The 21,882-nt window shown below is 49.2% G+C and overlaps 2 protein-coding genes across 2 annotated transcripts; both read left to right on the forward strand.

Moving 5' to 3' along the window:
* The first annotated feature begins 6,363 nt into the window (after positions 1-6,363).
* LOC109757421 (protein PHOSPHATE-INDUCED 1) lies at positions 6,364-7,592 on the forward strand. Its single transcript, XM_020316246.4, has one exon. The coding sequence runs from the start codon at positions 6,532-6,534 to the stop codon at positions 7,501-7,503; it is 972 nt and encodes a 323-aa protein (XP_020171835.1). The 5' UTR covers positions 6,364-6,531; the 3' UTR covers positions 7,504-7,592.
* Positions 7,593-10,350: 2,758 nt separating this feature from the next.
* LOC109757412 (protein PHOSPHATE-INDUCED 1) lies at positions 10,351-11,693 on the forward strand. Its single transcript, XM_020316234.4, has one exon. The coding sequence runs from the start codon at positions 10,591-10,593 to the stop codon at positions 11,536-11,538; it is 948 nt and encodes a 315-aa protein (XP_020171823.1). The 5' UTR covers positions 10,351-10,590; the 3' UTR covers positions 11,539-11,693.
* Positions 11,694-21,882: the final 10,189 nt, after the last annotated feature.

A 21,882-nucleotide genomic window follows, 5' to 3' on the forward strand; every position in this document is an offset into this window, starting at 1 on the left:
GAAATACAAATCACACGAATCTTCCCTTTTTTGCATGAATCAAATTGGAAGATCATCAACCACATTATTAAAAAAATCAGCAACTGGAAGCAGCAGAACAACACTTAAACATATTATTACCCCATGATTCGGGCATTTGTAGAAGACTCGGACAGGGTTGCGGATTGTGGTTGAGACGCGACGGATGACTCTGCGTGATTTGCAGCAGTGGCACCACACCAACGGCAGCGGGTTGTGATGAGCAATCGGCTGCGGTGCGCGTGCCGGCGGGGGTGTGATGAGACCCACAGGCGATGGTACGGGTGGCGACTTGGTGCATATCTGGTTGTTGCCTGCTGAAGAGAAGGTGGACGAGCAGCCAGCGAACATGGTTGCTGCGGCCAGAGCTTCTGATGCTAGGCAGAGTAAGTAAAGAAGTGGAGAAGCGAACGTTGGATATGTCAGTTTCATTACTTGCAGAGTAGCATAGCACCATATATAGTCATAGTCTAGGTTTGGATTCGAACCAGCTACAGGAGGGACCTCATTGTTTTGCGAAAAAAATTATTTCTCCACCTGACAGCTGGGACCCACCGGTTGTATCTTCGCACGGAAGGAAGTGCCTCCTTGTTTTGTGAAAAAAATTATTCATCCCGTTGACAGCTAGGACCCGTCAGATTTGTGGACTGACTTGTGGGCCTACTAAGCGGACGTGTACGCACGGCTTTGTCAACTTAATCAACAAATGATTCTAGCAGCTGGACAGTTGGATGTTAATCCAACAGCCGTGCTCCTTCTTCAACCTCTGTTCTTGCTCATGTCTCCCGTGGGCGGCACCGCGGCTGTGCTGCCGCGCACCCGAACCAGTGAAGTTTCCCACTCCTCTCCATCTGCGACTCCACTGCCCCGTCTTCCCCATCTCTGGGTCATTCCAGTCTGGGTGCGCTCGGCACGGTGTGGTCAACGTGGTCAACAACCGAGAGTCATCGAAAGATGGCTGTACGTGAGAGGCTGACATTGGGGACGCACCACGCCCATGGACGCATGCATGCAACGGAACGCGGCGAGGTCAACGTGGTCAAGGAACGACTTCCATCGGAAGTATACTGTACGTGGAGAGTCTCAGCTGGGTCCACGGCCGCAGCAAGTGCCTCCTTATTACGCGGAAAATAATGATTCCTCCAACTGACAGCAGGGACCCACTAGACGGGCCACCGTATTTTGCGAAAAAAATGTTCGCTCCCTGACTGCTGGGACCCACCTGACGGGCCACCGTATTTCGCGAAAAAACATTCCCCCGCTGTCAGCTCGGACCCACCGGAAGTGCCTTCTTATTACGCACAAAAAAATGAATACTCCCCCGGCTAGCTGGGACCCACCTTGGTGGGAGGCTGACTTGTGGGCCTACTAAGTTGACGGGGACGAAGGGCTTTGTCAACTTAGTCAATATGAACGATTCTAGCTCCAGTGACCGTACGATGTCCATCCAACGGCCGTAGTGCTTCTTCAACCTCTGGTCTTCTTGCTCCAGCCGCCCAAAGCAGCGCCGGTCGTGCCGCATGCTCTTGCCTCCCGTGGCCGGCTGTGCTGCTGCGGAGGCCTCACCGCCCCCTACTATTCCCACCGCTGGCCAGGCCCTGCGGCGACGGCATCCTCACACCGCAGCCGAACCAGTGAACCCTCGTACTCCTCTTCGCGCGGGCTTCCACTGCCGCGTCTTCCCCGGCTCCGCGTCGTCCCCTTCCTAGGCCTCGCCGTCGTCCACCGCCGTGGTGCTCTCCGCGCGGCATGGTCAACATGGTCAAGGAACGACTTCCATCGGAAGAGTACTGTACGTGGAGAGGCTGACAGCTGGGTCCACGGCCACAACCCAGTTTTTTTGTGATTTGCCAAGTAAGTCGCTTTGTCAGGCCTGTTGGGCTGCAAATCTTTCAAGACGAGGAGAGCTTTCATTCGGCTGGCCGAGAAAATGGCCCATCAGTAATGAGAAATGGGCTGTACATTTTTAAAACACATCAAACCGGCAATTAGTTTCAAATATCTTTTTTTCATTTTGAGATTTTAAATTATATTAATTTTTATGCATGGAGAATTTGTTGGATTTTATATTGATATACATTTATTTTTAAAATCAGTTTGAATGTGAGTCGAAATTTCGGGATTAAAAACAGTTCGGACCGCACCGAAATATGCAAAATTTCGTATAATTTTTTAACCGTGGCCACAATATGGGCTGTAATGCTAACAAAAAAATATGGGCTCCAAAAAAACCTTAATAATTAGCAAATGGGCTGTAAATTATTAGAAATAATGGCAGATGGGCTGTATGCTGTTTTCCACAGATTTGAGGCTTTCCTAAAAAAAAGGTTGACGCACAAGCAGTGACTGTTGGATGGCCATCCAATGGTCATCGTGCTTCTTCAATATCTGCTCTTCCTACTCCAGCCGCTCAAACAAGCGCCGGCGGGACTGCCTGCTCCCTCCTCCCCGCGGCCGGCTCTGCTGCCGCGCAGGCCTCACCGCCCCACCGTACTCCCATCGCTGGCCTAGTCATCCCTCTACTCACCCACACCTGCTGTTATTCTCCCCTCCGCGTGGGAAACAACTGCCGAGTCTTGCCTGCCTCCGTGTCGTTTCCTTCCTAGGCCTCGCCGTCGTCCATCGCCCTGGTGCTCTCGGCGCGGCCTGGTCAACGTGGTCAACGACCGACATGCATCTGAAGTGGACTGTACGTGGAGAGGCCGACAGCTGGCTCCACGGCCGCACGCAAGGAAATGCCTCCTTATTACGCGCAAAATAATGATTCCTCCACCTGACATCAGGGACCCGCCGAAAGGGCCTATGTATTTCGTGAAAAAAACGTTACCGCCGCTGACAGCTCGGACCCACCAGCTATATCTTCGCACGCAAGGAAGTGCCTCCTTATTACGCACAAAAAAAATGAATACTCCCCCTGTTAGCTGGGACCTAGTATAATGGCAGGCTGACTTGTGGGCCTACTAAGTTGACGAGGACGGAGGGCTTTGTCAACTTAGTCAATATGCACGATTCTAGCTCCAGTGACCGTACGATGTCCATCCAACGGCCGTAGTGCTTCTTCAACCTCTGGTCTTCTTGCTCCAGCCGCCCAAACCAGCGCCGGTCGTGCCTCGTGCTCCTGCCTCCCGTGGCCGGCTGCGATGCGGCGGAGGCCTCACCGCCCCCTACTACTCCCACCGCTGGCCAGGCCATCCCTCTACTCACCTACACCCCCTGTTATTCTGCGGCGACGACAGCCTCACACCGCAGCGAACCAGTGAACCCTCGTACTCCTCTACGCGTGGGCATCCACTGCCGCTTCTTCCTCGGCTCCGCGTCGTCCCCTTCCTAGGCCTCGCCGTCGTCCACCGCCCTGGTGCTCTCGGTGCGGCGTGGTCAACGTGGTCAAGGAACGGCTTCCATCAGACGTGGACTGTACGTGGAGAGGCTGACAGCTGGGTCCACGGCCGCAGCAAGGAAGTGCCTCCTTATTAAGTGCAAAATAATTATTCCTCCACCTGACAGTGGGGACCCACCGGACGGGCCACCGTATTTCGTGAAAAAAACATTTGCCCCTGACTGCTGGGACCCACCAGCTACATCTTCGCACGCAAGGAAGTGCGTCCGGGCAAAAAAAAACGATTCGCCCCCCTGACGGCTGGGACCCACCAGCTACATCTTTGCAGGCAAGGAAGTGCCTGACAGTCGGGACCCACCTGGTCGAAGCGCATGTAGCGTTGTCATTCTGGTCGCGAACGTGTACATACATATATACTGGTGGATGTAGAGGTGCGCACGTGTCGTAGTAGAGGCGCGCACGTAGCATGTACACGTACGTACATCGGCCAGGGTGCAAGAAAGAAAATACGGCCACGTATGTGTACATACGGGCGGGGTCTCGAACGCCTACTCGCGCATACGTACGGCCAGGGCTCATGTACATGGCTGGGCCGGAACGGAGAAACAGCGTCGCCGTCGTGTTCATGGGGAGGCAACGGAATGCGTCATGTTCATGGGAGGCGACGGAATGCGTAGTGTTCATGGGGAGGGGTGTGGCGTACCGCAAAATGGAGGAAACGGACCTCCTACAGTCGAAATGGGGGTCCTGTTGATCGGGAGGAGTGTGGCGTACCGCAAAACGGAGGAAACGGACCTCATACGGTCGAAACGGGGGTCCTGTTGATCGGGAGGGGTGTGGCGTACCGCAAATCGGAGGAAACGGACCTCCTACGGTCGAAACGGGGGTCCTATTGATCGGGAGGGGTGTGGCGTACCGCAAAACGGACGAAACGGACCTCCTACGATCGAAACGGGGGTCCTGTTCATCGGGAGGGGTGTGGCGTACCGCAAAACGGACGAAACGGACCTCCTACGGTCGAAATAGGGGGTCCTGTTCATCGGGAGGGGTGTGGCGTAACGCAAAACGGGACTCCACGGGATACTGTTCATCTCCACCGTCGACCTCCTCCAGCCTCCACGGGCTCCTGTTCATCCAGCCTCCACCACGCGCTACTCCCCCGGCTACTGTTCAACCACCCCTCCACGGGCACCCCTCCACCGTCTACTGTTCATCCAGCCCTCCACACCACGGAGTCCTGTTCAACCACCCCTCCACGGGCACCCCTCCACCGTCTACTGTTCATCCAACCCTCCACCACACCACGGGGTCCTGTTCATCCAGAGGCAACGCCACCGCTCATTGTTCATCCAAACCCCCCCGCAACGCTCACTGTTCATCCCAGAGGCAGCATCGATCGGCTTCAGTTAGCAACAGTAGCGAAGGAATCGCTCGATTGGGTTCAGTTAACAGCCATCGATCGATCGCTCGGGTTCAGTAACGCGTAGCCTGCTGTGTAGTCGCTCGGGTTCAGTTAGAGCCCAACGCCTCGCGCACACGTGCGTACGTGTACGAGAGAAACGCGCATCGCTCGGCCCCGACCTCCCACCGTAACCGGGAACTTCCCGAAATTTTCCTCGCCTCGCTTCTACCACGGTTTTTTCCGTCATGGACGGCCCAAAGAATGTCATGCAGCTGCGTCTCCGGCCCGCTCAGGACGAAAAGCCCATTTTCTGTCATGATTTTTTGTCATAGAAGTAGGAGCCCACCACATCTATGATGATACCGGGTTTTGTCACAATTATCGTCATAGAAGTGTCATATGTATGACAGAAAAAAATTTCGTTCGGCCCAAAATGTCACGGATGTGTCTTTTTTTTATAGTGTACATACTTCAACTTCTTCCTATCCTTGTTGAGCTCATCCCTATCCTTCCTGAGCTCATGCTTCTCCTTCTTCACCTTTACCATCTCCTTTTTCATCATATCCCTCCCCTCCTCCACCCATTCATCTCCTTATTTAGATTTCTGATCACACCACTTGGGCCAATTGATGTTCTTGAGATCACTGATGCTAAGTTGCTTCTTCTTCATCTCCTTCTCCATGCCTTTACTGTCACCATTCAGTATGGTATTGTAGTTCATTTGATGCACATGCTTCTCTTGTTCATCAAATATCTTGTTGAACATATGTGCTTCATTAATAGATGAATTGCCTGACACACATTATATTTTAACTATGAACACAATAACATTGTACATGGGAGTAGGGCGTTTCGGTGCCCAGGCTCATCTGCACCTGGTTATAAAAAAATACGTAAAAAAATCAAAACAAATTCAAAAAATTCCAATTTTTTTGTGTGGTACACAATTTGATGCGTGAGGCCCGCTCCAAATTTCAAGTCATTTGGACATTTGAACAACTCTCAGCAAAAAAGACAAATCAGGCCAAAACAGTACATGAACAGTAAGCATTTTTACAAACCCCAATTTGTCTTTTTTGCTGAGAGCTGATCAAACGTCCAAATGACTTAAAATTTGAAGCGGGCCGCATGCATCAAATTTTCTACCCCACAAAAAAAAGGAATTTTTTGGATTTTTCTAGTATTTGTTTTGATCTTTTCCGTAAGCGCAGGTGCAAATGAGCTCGGGTGCAGAGATGGATTTTCGTGTACATGGCCATTTTTTGGCACTTTGGTAGCTACGACTACTTGCGGTACAGACTTTATCACTGTGGAAGTATTTAGCAAGGCACAGCTCATCTTTGATCAGTGCACTACGCGTGGCGTACTAGCAAGCCTTGCATAATTGAGCTCATGATCTGTGTGTGTGAGGAGGAAGCACTCAGCCAAACCTCCATGCATGGCCGGTGTCTGGCGTGCGAGGAAAAGACAATACAATCGGCGGGGCGTCGCCCTCGGTCCATACAGAATCATCCAGCTGCCTCCCACCGAGTCAACCCAAAACCCCAAAGCCACACGAACCGGAACCGGAAACAAAGGCGGCAACACAGAGTAGAGGAAGCATGGGCCGTATGGCCACGAAGGGTGCACGAAACTCCGACGTGCCATTCCATTTCCACACCTATAAATACCCAACACCGTCGCCGCTCACTAAACCACACCCGAACACGTAGTGCACCTGTTCCACTGAAAGATCACCAGCAGAGCTCCACTAGCTCCAAGCCACCGAGAGAAAATGGCCGGCTTCTCGTACACGAGCACGAGCCATGTTGCAGTTGCACTGGTTTCGGTGCTGCTGCTGAGCCTCGCGCACGGCTCCCTGGGGGCTCATGGAGCCAGGAGGCTCATGGAGCTGTACAAGCCGGACCCCAGCGAGCTCCTCACTTACCACAACGGCGCCGTGCTGCAGGGCGCCATCCCGGTCACCGTGCTCTGGTACGGCCGCTTCACGCCCGCGCAGAAGGCCGTCGTCTCCGACTTCCTCCTCTCGCTCACCGCCGCCTCCCCGGCGCCGACCCCGTCCGTCTCGCAGTGGTGGGGCACCATCGCCCAGCTCTACCTCTCCAAGGCCAAGGGCGCCAGCGCCAACGCCAAGCGCGCGACGCAGGTGGCGCTCGCCGGGCAGGCCTCCGACGAGCGGTGCTCGCTCGGGAAGAGCCTCGCGCTGCCCCAGCTCGCGGCGCTGGCGGCCAGGGCCAGGCCCCGGATGGGCGGCATCGCGCTGGTGCTCACCGCGGAGGACGTGGCCGTGGAGGGCTTCTGCCGGAGCCGGTGCGGCCTGCACGGCTCCGACGCCGGGGCCCGCACCGCGTACGTGTGGGTCGGCAACTCCGCCGCGCAGTGCCCCGGGCAGTGCGCGTGGCCGTTCCACAAGCCGGCGTACGGGCCCCAGGCGCCGGCGCTGGTGCCGCCGAGCGGCGACGTCGGGATGGACGGCATGGTGATGAACGTCGCCAGCATGGTCGCCGGCGCGGTCACCAACCCCTTCGGCGACGGGTTCTACCAGGGCCCCAGGGAGGCGCCGCTGGAGGCCGCCACGGCGTGCCCGGGGGTCTACGGCAGCGGCGCGTACCCCGGCTACGCCGGGAACCTGGCGGTGGACGCCACGACCGGGGCGAGCTACAATGCCAATGGAGCCAACGGGAGGAAGTACCTGCTTCCCGCGCTGTTCGACCCTGACACGTCCACCTGTTCAACCTTGGTGTAATTTACTATGGTGCAATCTGTAAGGATACGTAGTAGCAGTACTGTGTACAGGATGATCGATGAGAGATGATGCTCTGTTTTGTTTTGAAATGCTCTGTTTCTCGCGTGTGATCTTCGCAGAGGCGTTGCTACAAACTGTCGCCGCACCGCGTACAGGCCTATCGGTTCAGAAATTGCAACACCGCCTGTTCAGAAACGAGAAAAGAGGAAATTGCTGCACTGGCTTTCTGCGCAATAATGTAAAGGATACCTGAAAATGTTTGTATTCGAGCAATAATGCAGGCATATGCCAATTTATCATCATGGATTCAAAACTGTGATATTCTCCAAACAACTTTCATCCTAAACCTAACAAAACCCCGGTAACCAAAGATTAGTTTAGTTTGCCATATTTTCCGGGGGAAAATATTTGATTCGCATATATTAATGAAGTAGAAGATAGAAAAAGCGTCGAAAATCAATACAATCATGACCACTTGCCAACTACTCCCTCCGTTCCGGAATATAAGGTGCATCAGTTTTGTACAAGTCAAATTTATATATGTTTAACCAAGAATAGAGAAAAAAATATCATCATCTACAACACAAGATAAATAAGTATGAAGATACTTTTTATGATGGATCTAATTATATAAATTTGGCACCTTAGATATTAATTTATTTTTCTAAAAACATGGTCAAACATGCACATGTTGGACTTTTAAGAAAAGTAATACACCTTACATTTCAGAATGAGGGAGTACTTCCAAAGCATGAACACTCACAACCGCGCAAGAAGACCTTCGTAAGATCTCAACATGTTACACACGTAAAGCCCGGACACATGGATCGCGAGCTTGCAAAGGTACCCCCCCCCCCCCCCCCCCCCAAAATACAACTATCATGACATCAAAAAACACAAAATACAAAATCGACGGTGCATCCATGAAGCAGCCGCGGACGGCTATCCATGGCGCCAATGTTCTTATCTTTGTTTCCAGATAATTTCTCTTTCATGATGTCGGGTCGAGGACAAGCACCCACCTTCTTGCATTTTCCCTGGTTACCTTCTCCTTTAGGAGGCAACAAATCACCTATCACAACCAGGACAAGCGGCATGTGAGCTGACGATAAAATTATATTTATTTTTCTATGAAGAGATCCCTGAGAACAGATTTGCCTCGCATATTAATTAAGTCAAAGAAATTTGACAGTTAATTGACGAAAAAAGTTGTCCAAGCCGAGACAAACATGATCACATGCGAACTACTTTCAAAGTATGAACACTCACCACTCCACAAGCAGACCTCCATAAGCTCCCGACATGCTACACCCGATAACCCCCAGCACATGGATTCCGAGCTCGCAAAGGTTCCCGAAAGAGAACACAACAACTATGACACCAAGCAACACCAACCTCGGACGCCTATCCTATGAGGTCACCCTTCTTATCTTTGCTTTCGGATGACATGTAATTCAGATGTCAGGTCGAGGGCAAGTGCCCACCTTCTTGCATTTATCCCTGGTTGCCTTTTCCTTCAGGAGGCAACCACTTGTCTTGCCAGAACCAAGACAAGTAGCCTCCGAGCTAGCGATAAAGTTGAAGAAAAAAACCACGAAGAGAACCCTAGAAACAGGTTACAATGCATGAGACGCAACTACTTCATTCTTCAATCACACATTTGTTCCATTGTGAAGCAGCCTTCATTTGTGCTACTAAATTTGTCCCAAAAAAGCAACTACTATTTTCGAATGATTGTTACATGTCTGATGTGGTGATGCTTAACAATGAATATGCCTGTCAACCCCCCCCCCCCCCCCCTAAAACCCATGTGAGCGTGTCAAACCCAGGGCCTCTTTGATGTGTAGGGTTTTTAACACACAGGAAAACACATAGAATTGTAGTGGCCTGTCATGTTGAATCCTATAGAATTAGTAAACCAGAGGAATTTGGAGCGGTGGATGTTTGATGCCACAGGGAAACAAATGAATAACACAAAGAGGTTTGAGCGAACGACATTTCCTGTCCAAAATTGAGTGCAATGCAAAGCTTAGATGTTTTCCGTAACGATTTTTTTTTTGAGAATCTTCCGTAACGATTTCAATCCTACGAATCAAGCATCACATTTAAGTATATTTTTTCAAAAGGATATAAATCTTCTAAATTTCCTATGAAATTCTCTGAATCAAAAGAGTTCTGAAGTTCCACCATGCCTTTTTTCTTCTCCACTGCAGATTGCTGAACCCTTATCAGCACAGGCCATCACAAGTGGGTAGCGCCACACGAGAAGCTTCCTCACTCAGCTATACGGATCAGATCGAACATTTTGACTTCCCAAAACCTGGGCCATCCGGCCATGCAAAGATGATACTAGACCCACACCAATCTTCAAATGCTCCATACTGCCATCCGGTGAACCAGTGAAGGTTGCATCCGAGGGAGGGAGGATGGCAGTGACCCGCTTCTCTGCACCACGAACGTCCAGCCTGACCGCGATACAATAGAACCAGCACACGAGCTGGTACGTCGAAGCCCCGTCCGTTGATCTGAAGCAAAGATTAGTGTATTACTATTATTTCAGACTGTCGCGACACGAAAGACACAGCCTGTACACCCGATCGGCAACGTGATCCAGCGACTGTAAACCGGATCGCTTGTGTCCCCTGCCCGCACGCGCAGCCGTTTTGTCTCCTGATCAAACAGCCCGGGAAGGCAAACCCAGCCCTTGTGTCTCGCCCATCTCCGGCTTTTTGTAGCCAAGCCATTGACCTATGGATTATTGTTTAATCTCTAGCCTCAACCCAACAGCTCGGCGAGGCTAGAGTTTTCAAGACTCGGCAACCCGGCGGACAGCTGTGTGTCCCTCGAGATCTGCATGCATGCCGGTGACCCACGGAAGCATCCCGGAACTTACTACAGCACGGTGCCGGTGGTGCCATGGCCAAGCCTCCCTATAAATAAGCTGTTCACCATTCGCTTTGCTCACATCTCAGCATCGATCACATCACACATATTCATCGAGTTCTTTCCCGCTCTCTCATCAGTCTCTGTAGTCAGCTTCGAGCTAGCCACACTCTGTTCTTCGACCACGACCGCAAGTCCTCTGAAATGGCATTCGTTTGTGCGAAGGCAGTGCTGCTTGCAGCGGTGATGCTTGCGAGCGCCGCACAACTTTGCATGGGCGCGAGGCGGCGCATGGAGCTGTACCGGCCGGACCCGGCCAACATGCTCTCCTACCACAACGGTGCCGTGCTCCACGGCGACATTTCCGTGTCCGTCCTCTGGTACGGCGACTTCAAGCCGGCGCAGAAGGCGGTGATCCTCGACTTCCTCCTCTCGCTCACCGCCGAGCCTCAGGCCGCATCGCCGTCGGTCGCGCAGTGGTGGAGCACCATCGACCAGCAGTACCTGTCCCCCGCGAGCGCCAAATCCAACGGCGCGAGCGAGAAGACCCGTGTCCTGCTCGCGGACCAGCTCTCGGACGGCGAGTGCTCCATGGGCAAGTCCCTCACCCTCGAGCAGATCACCGCCCTGGCCGCGACGGCTAGCCCCAAGAAAGGCGGCGTCGCAGTGGTGTTCACGGCGCAGGACGTGACGGTGGAGGGCTTCGGCATGGGCCGATGCAGCCTGCACGGCTCCGACGCCAGCTCCGGCACGACCCACATCTGGGTCGGCAACCCGGAGACGCAGTGTCCCGGCGCGTGCGCGTGGCCCTTCCATCAGCCCGCCTATGGCCCCCAGGACGCGCCCCTCGTGGCGCCCAATGGCGACGTCGGGGCGGACGCCATGGTCATGAACTTCGCGAGCATGCTCGCCGGCGCGGCGACCAACCCGTTCGGCGACGGGTACTACCAGGGCAGCAGTGATGCCCCGCTGGAGGCCGCCACCGCCTGCCCAGGAGTCTTCGGCAAGGGCGCGTACCCTGGCTACGCCGGCGACCTCAGAGTGGACCAGGCCACCGGGGCGAGCTACAATTGCAATGGCGCGCATGGCAGGAAGTACTTGCTTCCTGCGCTCTACGACCCTTCCAAGTCCGCTTGTGGCACTTTGGTGTAGTCACTGTAGTGCATTCCAGCATTATTTTTGTTGTTCTTCTGTTCAGAAGTTAGTGTATATATGTCAGAACTGAAGCAATGTAATTCTTTCATCGATGAGATCCTCATGTGTCGGCAATAATGTTGATCAACGAAATGGAATCGGGTTATTCTCAATTGTTGCAATGTCCATTTATTTCTGAATCTATTTTGAATTTTATTGCAAGGATGTTTCTAAGTCTTGTAGAAGAGCTTTTGTAACATGAGGCTCATTTGCTATTTTCCGGTCAGTAATGCATGACTTCACTTTCACTTATAATATGTCACCATAATTAGTATAAGTATATGTGAAACGGAAATGCATAATAGAGCTCGGAGCAGTGCCATGTGGACGACACAGTTTGGACGACTCATGCACGACAATTAAATCCAGGCCGCCGCTGGATTCTTGGTCGTACAAAAGTGTGGAGCAGTTTCGTATAGCTCGGGTTTCATGGAGCCCTTTATTTGAAGAGTTCAAAATTCAAAAAAAAAAGTTTCAGAAAATTATGAAAAGAAACACACACATACTACTTGCCTGCAAAGTATACTTTTTTCGAGCTACTTGTTCATGGGCGGGTCACATAAGCCTGCAAATTATGTATACCACTTGCCTGCAAAGTATACTTTTTTTTTGAGCTAAAAAAAATGATAAAATCAGATATATCTAGCACATGTAGTATCACTGTAAAAGTACTTGACTTTTTTTAGAGCTTGCATGAAAATGTATTTTATGATGAAATTTCACGCGCATCTGATATACATCTACAAGTATTTATGTATTTACTTTCAATATTTTTAAACTTAAAAGGTTGATTTTTTTTAGTGTTACGAAATTTCGGGCTCCATGGAGCCCGAGAGCAAAAAATCCACTCTCCATATGAAGAAAAGTATATAAAGCAAGATAAATAAAACTTCACCGTTCATATGTTTCGGTATATATATAGTGGTTAAATTCGTCCATTAGATCATAGAAAGACAAATGCGTCTTATAGTTTTGTAATGGTGAGTATTTATAAGCGTAAGAGCATCGGCAACACTAGCTTAAAATGAGTTAAATACCTACAAAAAGAATGAGTTTTTGTCCCAGAAACAACTCCAACTGTTAAAACTACACGGGTCACTAAATTTTCTAGGCTACTGCATATATTTTGCTACCCAATTGTAAAATATAGCCTTCGATCAGCCCAAAGGCTAAGGGCCTCTTTGATTCAAACTTTCAAAGTATTTTCACAAGATTTTTAAAGGAGTAGAACCCTTAGAAATTTTTCCTACATTGGTCTTTTGATTTGTAGGATTGAATCCTGTAAGAATTTTTTTTCCAAGGAAACATTTGTACTACATTCCACTGTAACACCCCAAAATTTTTGACCTTGTTTTATTAATTAAAATTTTGCCAGGAAATAAAATTTTTATTTTTCTGGATTTCTCCTTTGACTTCAGAACCCCTCTTCTCTTTACTATTGTGGGTTTTTACATCAAGTGGAAACTTTCCAAAAGTATTATTGGACTTGTATGCCCTCTTTATAAAAACAATTCTTTATCAGTGGATTTATTTGCATAATTGTTTTTCATGAGCTTTATTCTTTTAGAATGATCTTTCATAAATTTGGAGCCCCTTTTTGCACTGCAACCTTTTGATAAATGCATTTAAAATTTTCACCAAAATTTGGGGATGTCATGTGAGGTTTCCACATCACTTTTGTGCAAAAATATCTTTTGGTTATTGGAGATTTTGAGCTTTACATCAATTTTTCAAATCTGGTCCAGTAGGTATTTTTGCACTACAACCTATTTAAATATTTCCCTAAAAATTATTCCAAGTGTTTGGAGATGTCAGTGGATGCTCATAATTCAACTTCATGCAAAAACCCAGTGATGTTCTTTGAAAAATTTGAGTGAATCATCCTCATCTTCATTCTGCTCTAGTTTGGTGATTTGTACTGCAACCCTGTTTTATTTTGCTCTAGTGCCCTTGAGCTTTTTCCTACATATAGTCCTCCCTACCAAACCCTTAAGTCCAGGAGATTGGACCCATTGGAGTATTTTTGGTGCATGCAATGATAGCCTTTAGTTTCTGCCCAAAACTGGTTTTCTCAAAAACTTGCACTAACAAATTTCTGTTTTTGCCAAACTAACCTTACCACCTTCTTTAGCTCCTAAAGAGACTAGGATCTGGAGATTTTGGCCACCCCAAGAGTTGCCTAGATGCCCATGGCTTTCTGTCGAACACCCTGTGTGCAGGGACAGTTTTGGCATGTTTTCTAGTTTGCAATGTGAGCTTGAGCCCCTGACCCATCCAGCATGTCCACTAACCTCCTAGCTATCCCTAACCCTGACCTGTTAGCTACCCGCATCACCCAAGCTCTCTAGAGCGCGCTGGCTTTTCGTCGAACACCTGGTGTGCGTGCTCTGGGCGCGGCCAGAGCGCGCGTTTTGCACATGCGTGCGCTCGGGTCGACGCGTCCCGTCACTGGCCCCAGCTCGCCTGCAGAGCCGCGCCATGCACTCGCCCACTCACCGAAAACCTCCAAGCCTCCGTGGCGCCCTACAGCGCCGCCGTCAGGGCTCCCTTGGCGGCACGCCGGCGTCGGCAGCGGGCTCTGCCGTGGACGGCGCCGCCCAAGCCACCCGCGCGCGCCAGCTGCCCCCTGGGAACAGCCCGAGATTATCCGCAAGCCGTCGGCGCGCGCTCGTCGCCGCCACGCAGCCCTGCAACCACAGTACAACGGTCACCGGCGATCTTATCCTCGACCGCCGCGGGACCAACCTCGAGCGCCTATATAAGGGGATCCCGGGCTCAACCTAGCACTCAAGCAACCTCATTCCAACCTCCTAGTACTCCCGCAGCCAGCAATCGACAGGGAGGGGCCTTCTTCCTCGTCTCCGGCCAGTTCGGCCGCCGCCGAGCTCCGGTGCAATACGTCGCAGCCAGACCCTCCCCCGCCCATCCAACGCCACCAAGAGTCTCCCCATAGTCTTGCGGAGCTGCCTAACGCCTCAGCCTCGACCAAGGACCACCATATCCTGAAGCTCACTTTGCTCCCGAACCTCCGTCTGCCGCGGAGCTCGCCGCCGGTGACTTCCTCCGTCCCCGCCTGCCTAGCACCCATCGGGAGGACCGCCCCGGTCTGGCGGATCCATCCCTGCCGTCGGGGCCCCGTGGGGAGCTGCCGTTCATCGACGGCGATTGCCGGAGCCCCGCCCCGTTCGGGCAGAGAGAAAGGAGGGAGAGGTAGACCAGTCAAACCTGACCAGTGGGCCCGCTGGACCCACTGTCAGTGACCCGCGCGCCCGTCCTCTCTGGTTAAGTGATAGCGCAAAGTCCCGAGTACGTCTTCTCTGCTTCGAAAGCGTATTTTTCCCCGAAGCGTTTTCCTTTTTCTGATTTTATTAAAACAAAACTTTGACTGGCTATAACTTTTAAAATAAAACTCCAAATGAGTTGATTCTTTTTCCTACCTCTCTCAAATTTCATCTAGTTTATTTTAAGATTTATTTAAAAAATATTTGGGACAACTTTTTGTACTGTTTTTGAAATGTGTGTTATTTGAATATTTTTCAAAATAGGATTTTGGAGAAAAAGGCAACCTTCAAAAAGTGCACCCCCACATGCATACACTTGAAGGCAAGCATTCTGAACCCTGGCTTAATATTTTTGGATGTTGTTGATACGGTTACAACATCACCTTGACTTGGAGCATACGCTATTTTATGTGACGATATGATCATACGCATGGGTGCGCAAATGGAAATTTCCTTGCTGTTATAAATGGATATGCTGATGGTATTCATCCTCGTAAGCTTCTCTTGCATACCGGAAGGAAGCCGGGAGAGTCGTGGTCTTGGGTAGACACGAGCTTGTCCCTAGTTCCTCGTCGGGACGAGTATGTCCGGTATGGCATGGTGAGGCTTGACGAGTGGTAAATTTTACCTGTTAATGGAAATATATTTGTTATGCTATTCATACAGGGAATACTTGAACCTCCTGAGGCGGCCGTAGATCGAGTCTTGTTCCAGTAACCCCCATACTTGCTTCGTACTACCACTTGTCCCTGCCACAGGTAGGGTACGGTTCAGTAAGTTGTCAACCCCGTCCTAGCACACACCGTACAGAGAGGCCGTGATGAGGGTCCCATGGCCATGGATTAAAGCCAGTCATCCAGTCCGGGGGCATGGGTGTTTCCGGTTGGGACCGAGAGGGGGGCACCCCTTAGAGCGCGCGATATAAATTTGATCCCATGCTACGTCGAGGTTGTAGCCTCCCCACTTAGAGTTTTGCTTGACAGGTGTTGTGGGTGATTCCAGACACCGGTAAGTTAAGCTGGTGTGTGCAGGTCAGGCGTGTTTTCAATTAAAAGACCGTAGACGGAATTAGTCCCGATGGACTAAAGAAATCCGTTACCTGTGGGTAAAGAGTACACCCTCTGCAGAGATTATACATCTATTCGAATAGCCGTGTCCATGGTTAAGGACTACAGTCTGGGATAGGTCAAGTGTCGGTCTTAGTGTCGGTCTTCGGAGGGAAAAGCTGCTAAACCAGAACATTGATTATGAACTGTGACATATGTGGATTATGATCATTATTATTGTGGACTAACCATTTACATTATTTGAAATTTATGAGTATCCCTGGGACGGTTCCACCTCCTGGATACTCACTGCAACTATTTTATTTATAAGCCCTTTATGTGGTGTCGCTCAGACGCCCGACTGTGGCATGCTTGTTATTTCTTTTATTTATAAGCCCTTTATGTGGTGCCGCATAGACGCCCGACTGTGGCATGTTTGTTATTTCTTTTATTTATAAGCCCTTTATGTGGTGTCGCCCAGACGCCCGACTGCGGCATTGTTAAATTTTTTTTGCACACCTTTTTCGAGGAGTCATTTCAGACACTCGATCACTACATTCTATTTCTATATTGCATATTCATATTTTACCCACATGCGTGCATCATGGATTTCGTATCTTTCGTGACAGACATTGTGATCATAGAAATATTTCAGAGCATGTTTTGATATATATTATACCCGTGTTCTTGATGTTTGCGAGTACATTCAAACGTACTCACTGGCTTGTCCCTGGCTATTGTCTTGGCCAGATTTTCTTGCGTGGAGAAGAGCGTTACGACGACGGCCCCGGAACCTACGCAGTGTTGACAGCAGCCTCGCGAAGATAGGAGTTATCCTAGTCAGCTGTTCTTGTGGGAAATGGAGTCCCATAGACGCAGATGAACCACAAACCGCTTCCGCCATCAACCATTAGAAACCAAATGTTGTACTCCTAGGCCACAATGGTCTTGTACTACATATTTTTGTACTTTGCTTGGAATTCTTGTATCAAGTTGGTGCCTCATCAGCTAACAGTAATCCTGGGGCTGGTGAGCATAAGGGCCATTTTCTGGAGAATTAATATCCCGAAAATCCGGTCCTGACATCCACCGGAAATCTAGCATCCACTCCAAATTGTTGAAAAGAATCCTTTGTTTTTCCTGTGATGCAATAAAAAAACTCAACTTCTATAGGGTTCAAATGGGCATGCCATTCCAATCATGTGTTTTTCCTATTCTTGTGTTTCTACAATCCTGCAAATCAAACAAGCCCTACGAACCTTTGAATTGGAGGAAGGAATTATTCCTATGGAGAAATCCTTTGGATCATAGGGTTATGCCTATCACATTCATTTCTATGCCCCATTTCATAGGAATTCCAACATGAGCTCATATCTCTTTTTTATTTTTCTTTGAGAAGTCCAATGCACATTTCACTCTATCTCTATTTTCTATCTTCAATCCTCTAAATATCCCTCTTTCTTATTCACCATCCACAGGCACTCATTGCAGGATTCCTTTGTTCGGAAATTTTATAAGATTCCGCGATACGCGACATCCCAACTGTCGTGGTTTTGTCACGGCAAATGCCCTAGTGAAACGACTTAGGTGTGGACTCCATCGCGGCTAGGTTAGCTTGAAGGGGTTGAATGGGACAAAGGACACAAAGAGTTTACCCAAGTTCGGCCCCTCACGGTGGAGGTAAAAGCCTACGTCCTGCTTCTAGCTGTATTGCTTGAGTTTCGATTACAAGGGAGCGAATAAGCTTGACCTAGTTCTCGATTGCTTGTTTTCTTGAGTTAACCCGCCGTCGGGTATCCCCCTTATATACACAGGTTGAGACCCAGAGGCTTACAGAGTCCCGCCCGGCTCACACACCATGGTTGGCTCGGTTTCTAACTATTCATGCGTTACAAGGCAAGTCATTATGCGGCGGCTCACAGGCCCGGGTCTTGGGCTTTCATCGGGATCTGCCTTCATGAGTCGCTGTCTTCACACCTTGGGCCTCTTTGGACCTTCTTCATATTAAATCGCCAACGGTGTAACCTTGCCCCTCCTAGGCGGGTCACACCTTGAAGCTATATCCCCAACATTAGGCCCCAGGTTGACTTGAACTTCTTCATGTCAATCTTCACTGCTTCAGTTGGCGAATCGTCTCCCCAAAGCCTAGTCTTGAAAAAATATTGTTACCCGCCATGACGTCATACGAAGTAAATTTATAAAAAAAATCCATGACCTCACAACGGATCTTCACATTAACTGGTTGTCCGAGAATCGAGGCGCCTCTGTCGTTGAAATAATGATCACGCCTCCTCGATTTCTGCGCCTGCCATTTTACTGTTCACATTTTCCCTTATAAAGAAGCAGGGGGGTTCTTTTTAACTTTTACCCCGTCCCTCTCTCTTCTTCGTATTCCTTGCGCCGACCGCTGCTGCTCAAGCTTTGCCGCCGCCGTCGACCTTCGTCAAACAACTCCGACCCAGGCCGCTGCATCAACCTGAACGTAACCAGAGATCGCGGCGCCTTTCCGCCGATCATCAGCATCAACAGGTTTGCATCTTTCTTCACTTCCTCTCTACATTAAGATGCCCTAGTTCGTCGGTGTTCATCCAAGTTCATCGTAGTCTCTTCCTCAAGCACTTAGTTCAATCTGAAAATGGTACTGAAGTTGCGCTATAGTATTTTTAGCATCTTCTTCCAATCATAGATGCACCCCCTCTATCCAAGATTCAATCTCAACTCGTACGTTCTTCCGCCGCCATATTTTAGGTTTAACAATTATTCCCATTTTCTGAATTGCTGTAGATCCAAAATTATAAGCAGAACCTGTGAAACCTGTTTGTTCAGCACTTGGTGAGATTTCACTCAACTCTATGTAGCTAGCTGCTTTATCACTGCTGTATGGGCGGCTTAAATGATATGTTGTAACCCGACAAATGCCGACCGGCTTTACTTATGAACTTTTTAAATCGCTTGTATTTGTCCAATGTCGATATGACCCATCTATGCTCTGCAGGTTTATCCATGCCTCTTCGCACATACCAGTTTTTGCATAATGAACTTGCTTTCTTTAACCATTGGGCGGCTTACCATCACGAATTTAACCCGCCAATGTTTCCTTTTAGGCTTTTACGTGATAAGAAATGACTAAGACTGTCACCTCATGCAATTGGGTCGCTTCAATTGTTACGGAGCAAACTCTCAATGAATATGTTCAGAAGGGCGTCCTGGCAGCCAAAAATGTCATCCACTGGTGAGTCCCAGGGCCAGAAGTTAGACCTCAGCCAAAGGAAGGCGAAGTCATAGTCTTTGCCGACCAAATAAACTATGGTTTCTCACCGCCCGGGTCAAAATTCTTTCGCGATGTTTTGAACTTCTTTCAACTTCATCCTCAAGACATTAGACCCAACTTTGTTTCCAACATCTGCAACTTTCAAGTCTTTTGTGAAGTGTACCTTCAAGAAGAGCCCAGTGTTGATCTTTCCAGAGAGTTTTATTATTTGAACCGCCAGACTGAATTTACAGATAGACCCAACTTAGAACTTGGCGGAATCTCGATTCAAAGGCGAAGAGATGCTATCTTCCCTTTAGCCGCACTTCCCAGTCACCCTAAAGACTGGAATCAGACCTAGTTTTACTGCCGAGAGACAGCTCCATCTGACGAAAATCCTCTGCCGGGTTTCCGCGACGGCCGGCTTAGCCCAAAACATCCACTTCCGGACCGGATCAGCACCGCCGAACGGGCTAAGTATATGCCCACCTTTTCGAAGGTAAGAGCCTTGCTGGCTAATGGGTTAACCGGAGTTGATTTGGTCCGGTGCTGGGTTGCTTGGAGGGTCATACCTTTGAGCCGCCGACCCGGCTTAATGTGTAAATACACTTGCGATGTCAAAGATCCTCAGAGTCACTGCCAAGTACGTCTGGATGACAAAGCGACCAATGAGATGGCTAAAACACTGCTTGGGGAAAGTTCAGAAAGCTGCAGCAAGACTGGGTTGAACCCCTTCTGCGCTCTTAACCCGGCTCCAGATGTAAGTGATCAACCCATTTCCTTTATTCATTATTCGCGTAAACTGCACTCTTCTTATCATCATTTACGTTCTCCAGGCCGACTCTTCTTTTTGGAGCAAAAAACTTCAGGATAAACCAGCCAAAAAGGTCAGAGCAAAGACCAAGCCCTCAAAGAAAAACAAGAAGAAATCAGACACATCAGAGCTATTTGCCCTGGAGAATGAGTCGGAGGTAGAACTTGATTCTCTTGGTTCCTTTTTTATGCATCTTATTGACGCCAACTCCTCTCATGATGATGCGGAGACCAGCCAAGCAAACGTTGAAGAGGTAACTATTATTTCCTCTGACTCAGAGCCTTTGCCAAGATAAAGTTCGACAAGTGACCCGAAAAGAAAGGTTTTCTCACCCTTTAGATTACTTGGATCCAAAATTTATTTTGAAGAAACAATAGCATGAAGCCCGGCGCACAACCCGGAACAGCGGAGGTGGAGACCTTTCTGCAGGCTTACCCAACACGCCAGTCCCTCGCAAACATCGAAAAGAGGTGCCTCAGAGTTCAATCACATTCTTTCCAAAGGAGGGTCTTATTCGCCAACCACTTAATCCTACCAACTCAAATTATCAGGGAACTTCCCATCCATCCTCTAGCGACTCTACTGGGACTCAGATGCCTCCCTTCAAGATTGCCCCTGGGTAAGAACATTTTGACTTCTTTGCTTTAACTCTTTTAAAACTAATATATCCACATCCTCATATGTATTATTCTCAGTGGTATAGCCAAACCAAGCAAGAAGTTGATGGTAGGCAAGCCGGTCGAAGATCCCAAGGTCCATGAGCCGGAGAAACAGACCCCATCATCAGAAGCTTCAAATCAGAACCCTGAAGACACTGCTGATGACCCGCCACCAGAGACTCATGACACCCCCGTGGATCCCATGAGTGTTGACCCGTCAAGTGCTAAGCCGCCAAGCCCCATCAAGCCTGCCGAGGAAGATACTGAAGATGTCTTGATTACTGGCACTGGCTATGTAGAGTCGGGGAATCCCACGGTTTTGGCTAAGCATTCTGCCAAGGAGGAATTACTTGAGAAGAGCAAAACCAAATTTGACATTGCGAGCTACTCAAACTTGGATGTCAATGAGCTATGGCTATCTGAGCCGTCTGCATACTGGTAGTGATCTGGAAGCAGACATAGTCAAAAGAATGCGATAGAAATACGAGGTATGAACATCTACTTCCTCTGTCTATACAGTCATCCAGCCCCCAAGTCTTAGCCATAGGAAAGGATTTGTTGAGTATGGTTAAGAATTTAATCAATATGTCATTCCAAATTTCGAGTCATAGCCCTCATGAGCCGGCTTTTCTCAGAAAGATGAGTCGGATCATTTGTAATATCTTCAAAGCAGAACTTCTTCTCATAGCCCTCATAGGCCGGCTTATCTAAAAAAGATGATCCGGATCTTCTACAATATAATGTGAAAAGAACTTCCTCATACATTAGCCCCCAAGTGTCGAGTGCTTTGCTTGCAAAGGGCTTGGCACTTTGAATGTAAATTGTGTCCTGAAAAATATGTTTATAACCTTTTGATCCTTACTTGCAGGATGCCTTAAGCTTGACTGAGTCCCAATTGCCGGATGTGAAGACCAGGCTTGAACACCAAGAAGCTGAAACTCGCAAAGCTGACTCCAAGTTTATGTTTAGCCTGGATGACAACGAGAAGCTCAAAGCCGGATTTCCCACGGAGAGAACCTCCTGAGAGGAAGAAAAGTCCGCCTTATTGCAAAGGGTGGAAACTGCGGAGACTTCCTTGAAGGAAACTACTGCAGAGCTGACCAACTTACAATGCCATATCTCACAGATGACATCTGCTATCTTTGGTAAGTAATTCTTAACTTTTTAACCGTACCCAATCTTTTGAATTGTAACTTGCCCAGCGACTCATCTGAATGTTTTGCTTAATAAGCCCCAGGAGCTCCAATCTCGG

The sequence above is a fragment of the Aegilops tauschii genome, chromosome 6, assembly GCF_002575655.3.
Source record: "Aegilops tauschii subsp. strangulata cultivar AL8/78 chromosome 6, Aet v6.0, whole genome shotgun sequence".
NCBI classification, from domain to species: domain Eukaryota; kingdom Viridiplantae; phylum Streptophyta; class Magnoliopsida; order Poales; family Poaceae; genus Aegilops; species Aegilops tauschii.

Coding starts and splice junctions, on each gene's coding strand:
- LOC109757421 (XM_020316246.4), top strand. CDS start 6,532: ATGGCCGGCTTCTCGTACACGAGCACGAGCCATGTTGCAGTTGCACTG.
- LOC109757412 (XM_020316234.4), top strand. CDS start 10,591: ATGGCATTCGTTTGTGCGAAGGCAGTGCTGCTTGCAGCGGTGATGCTT.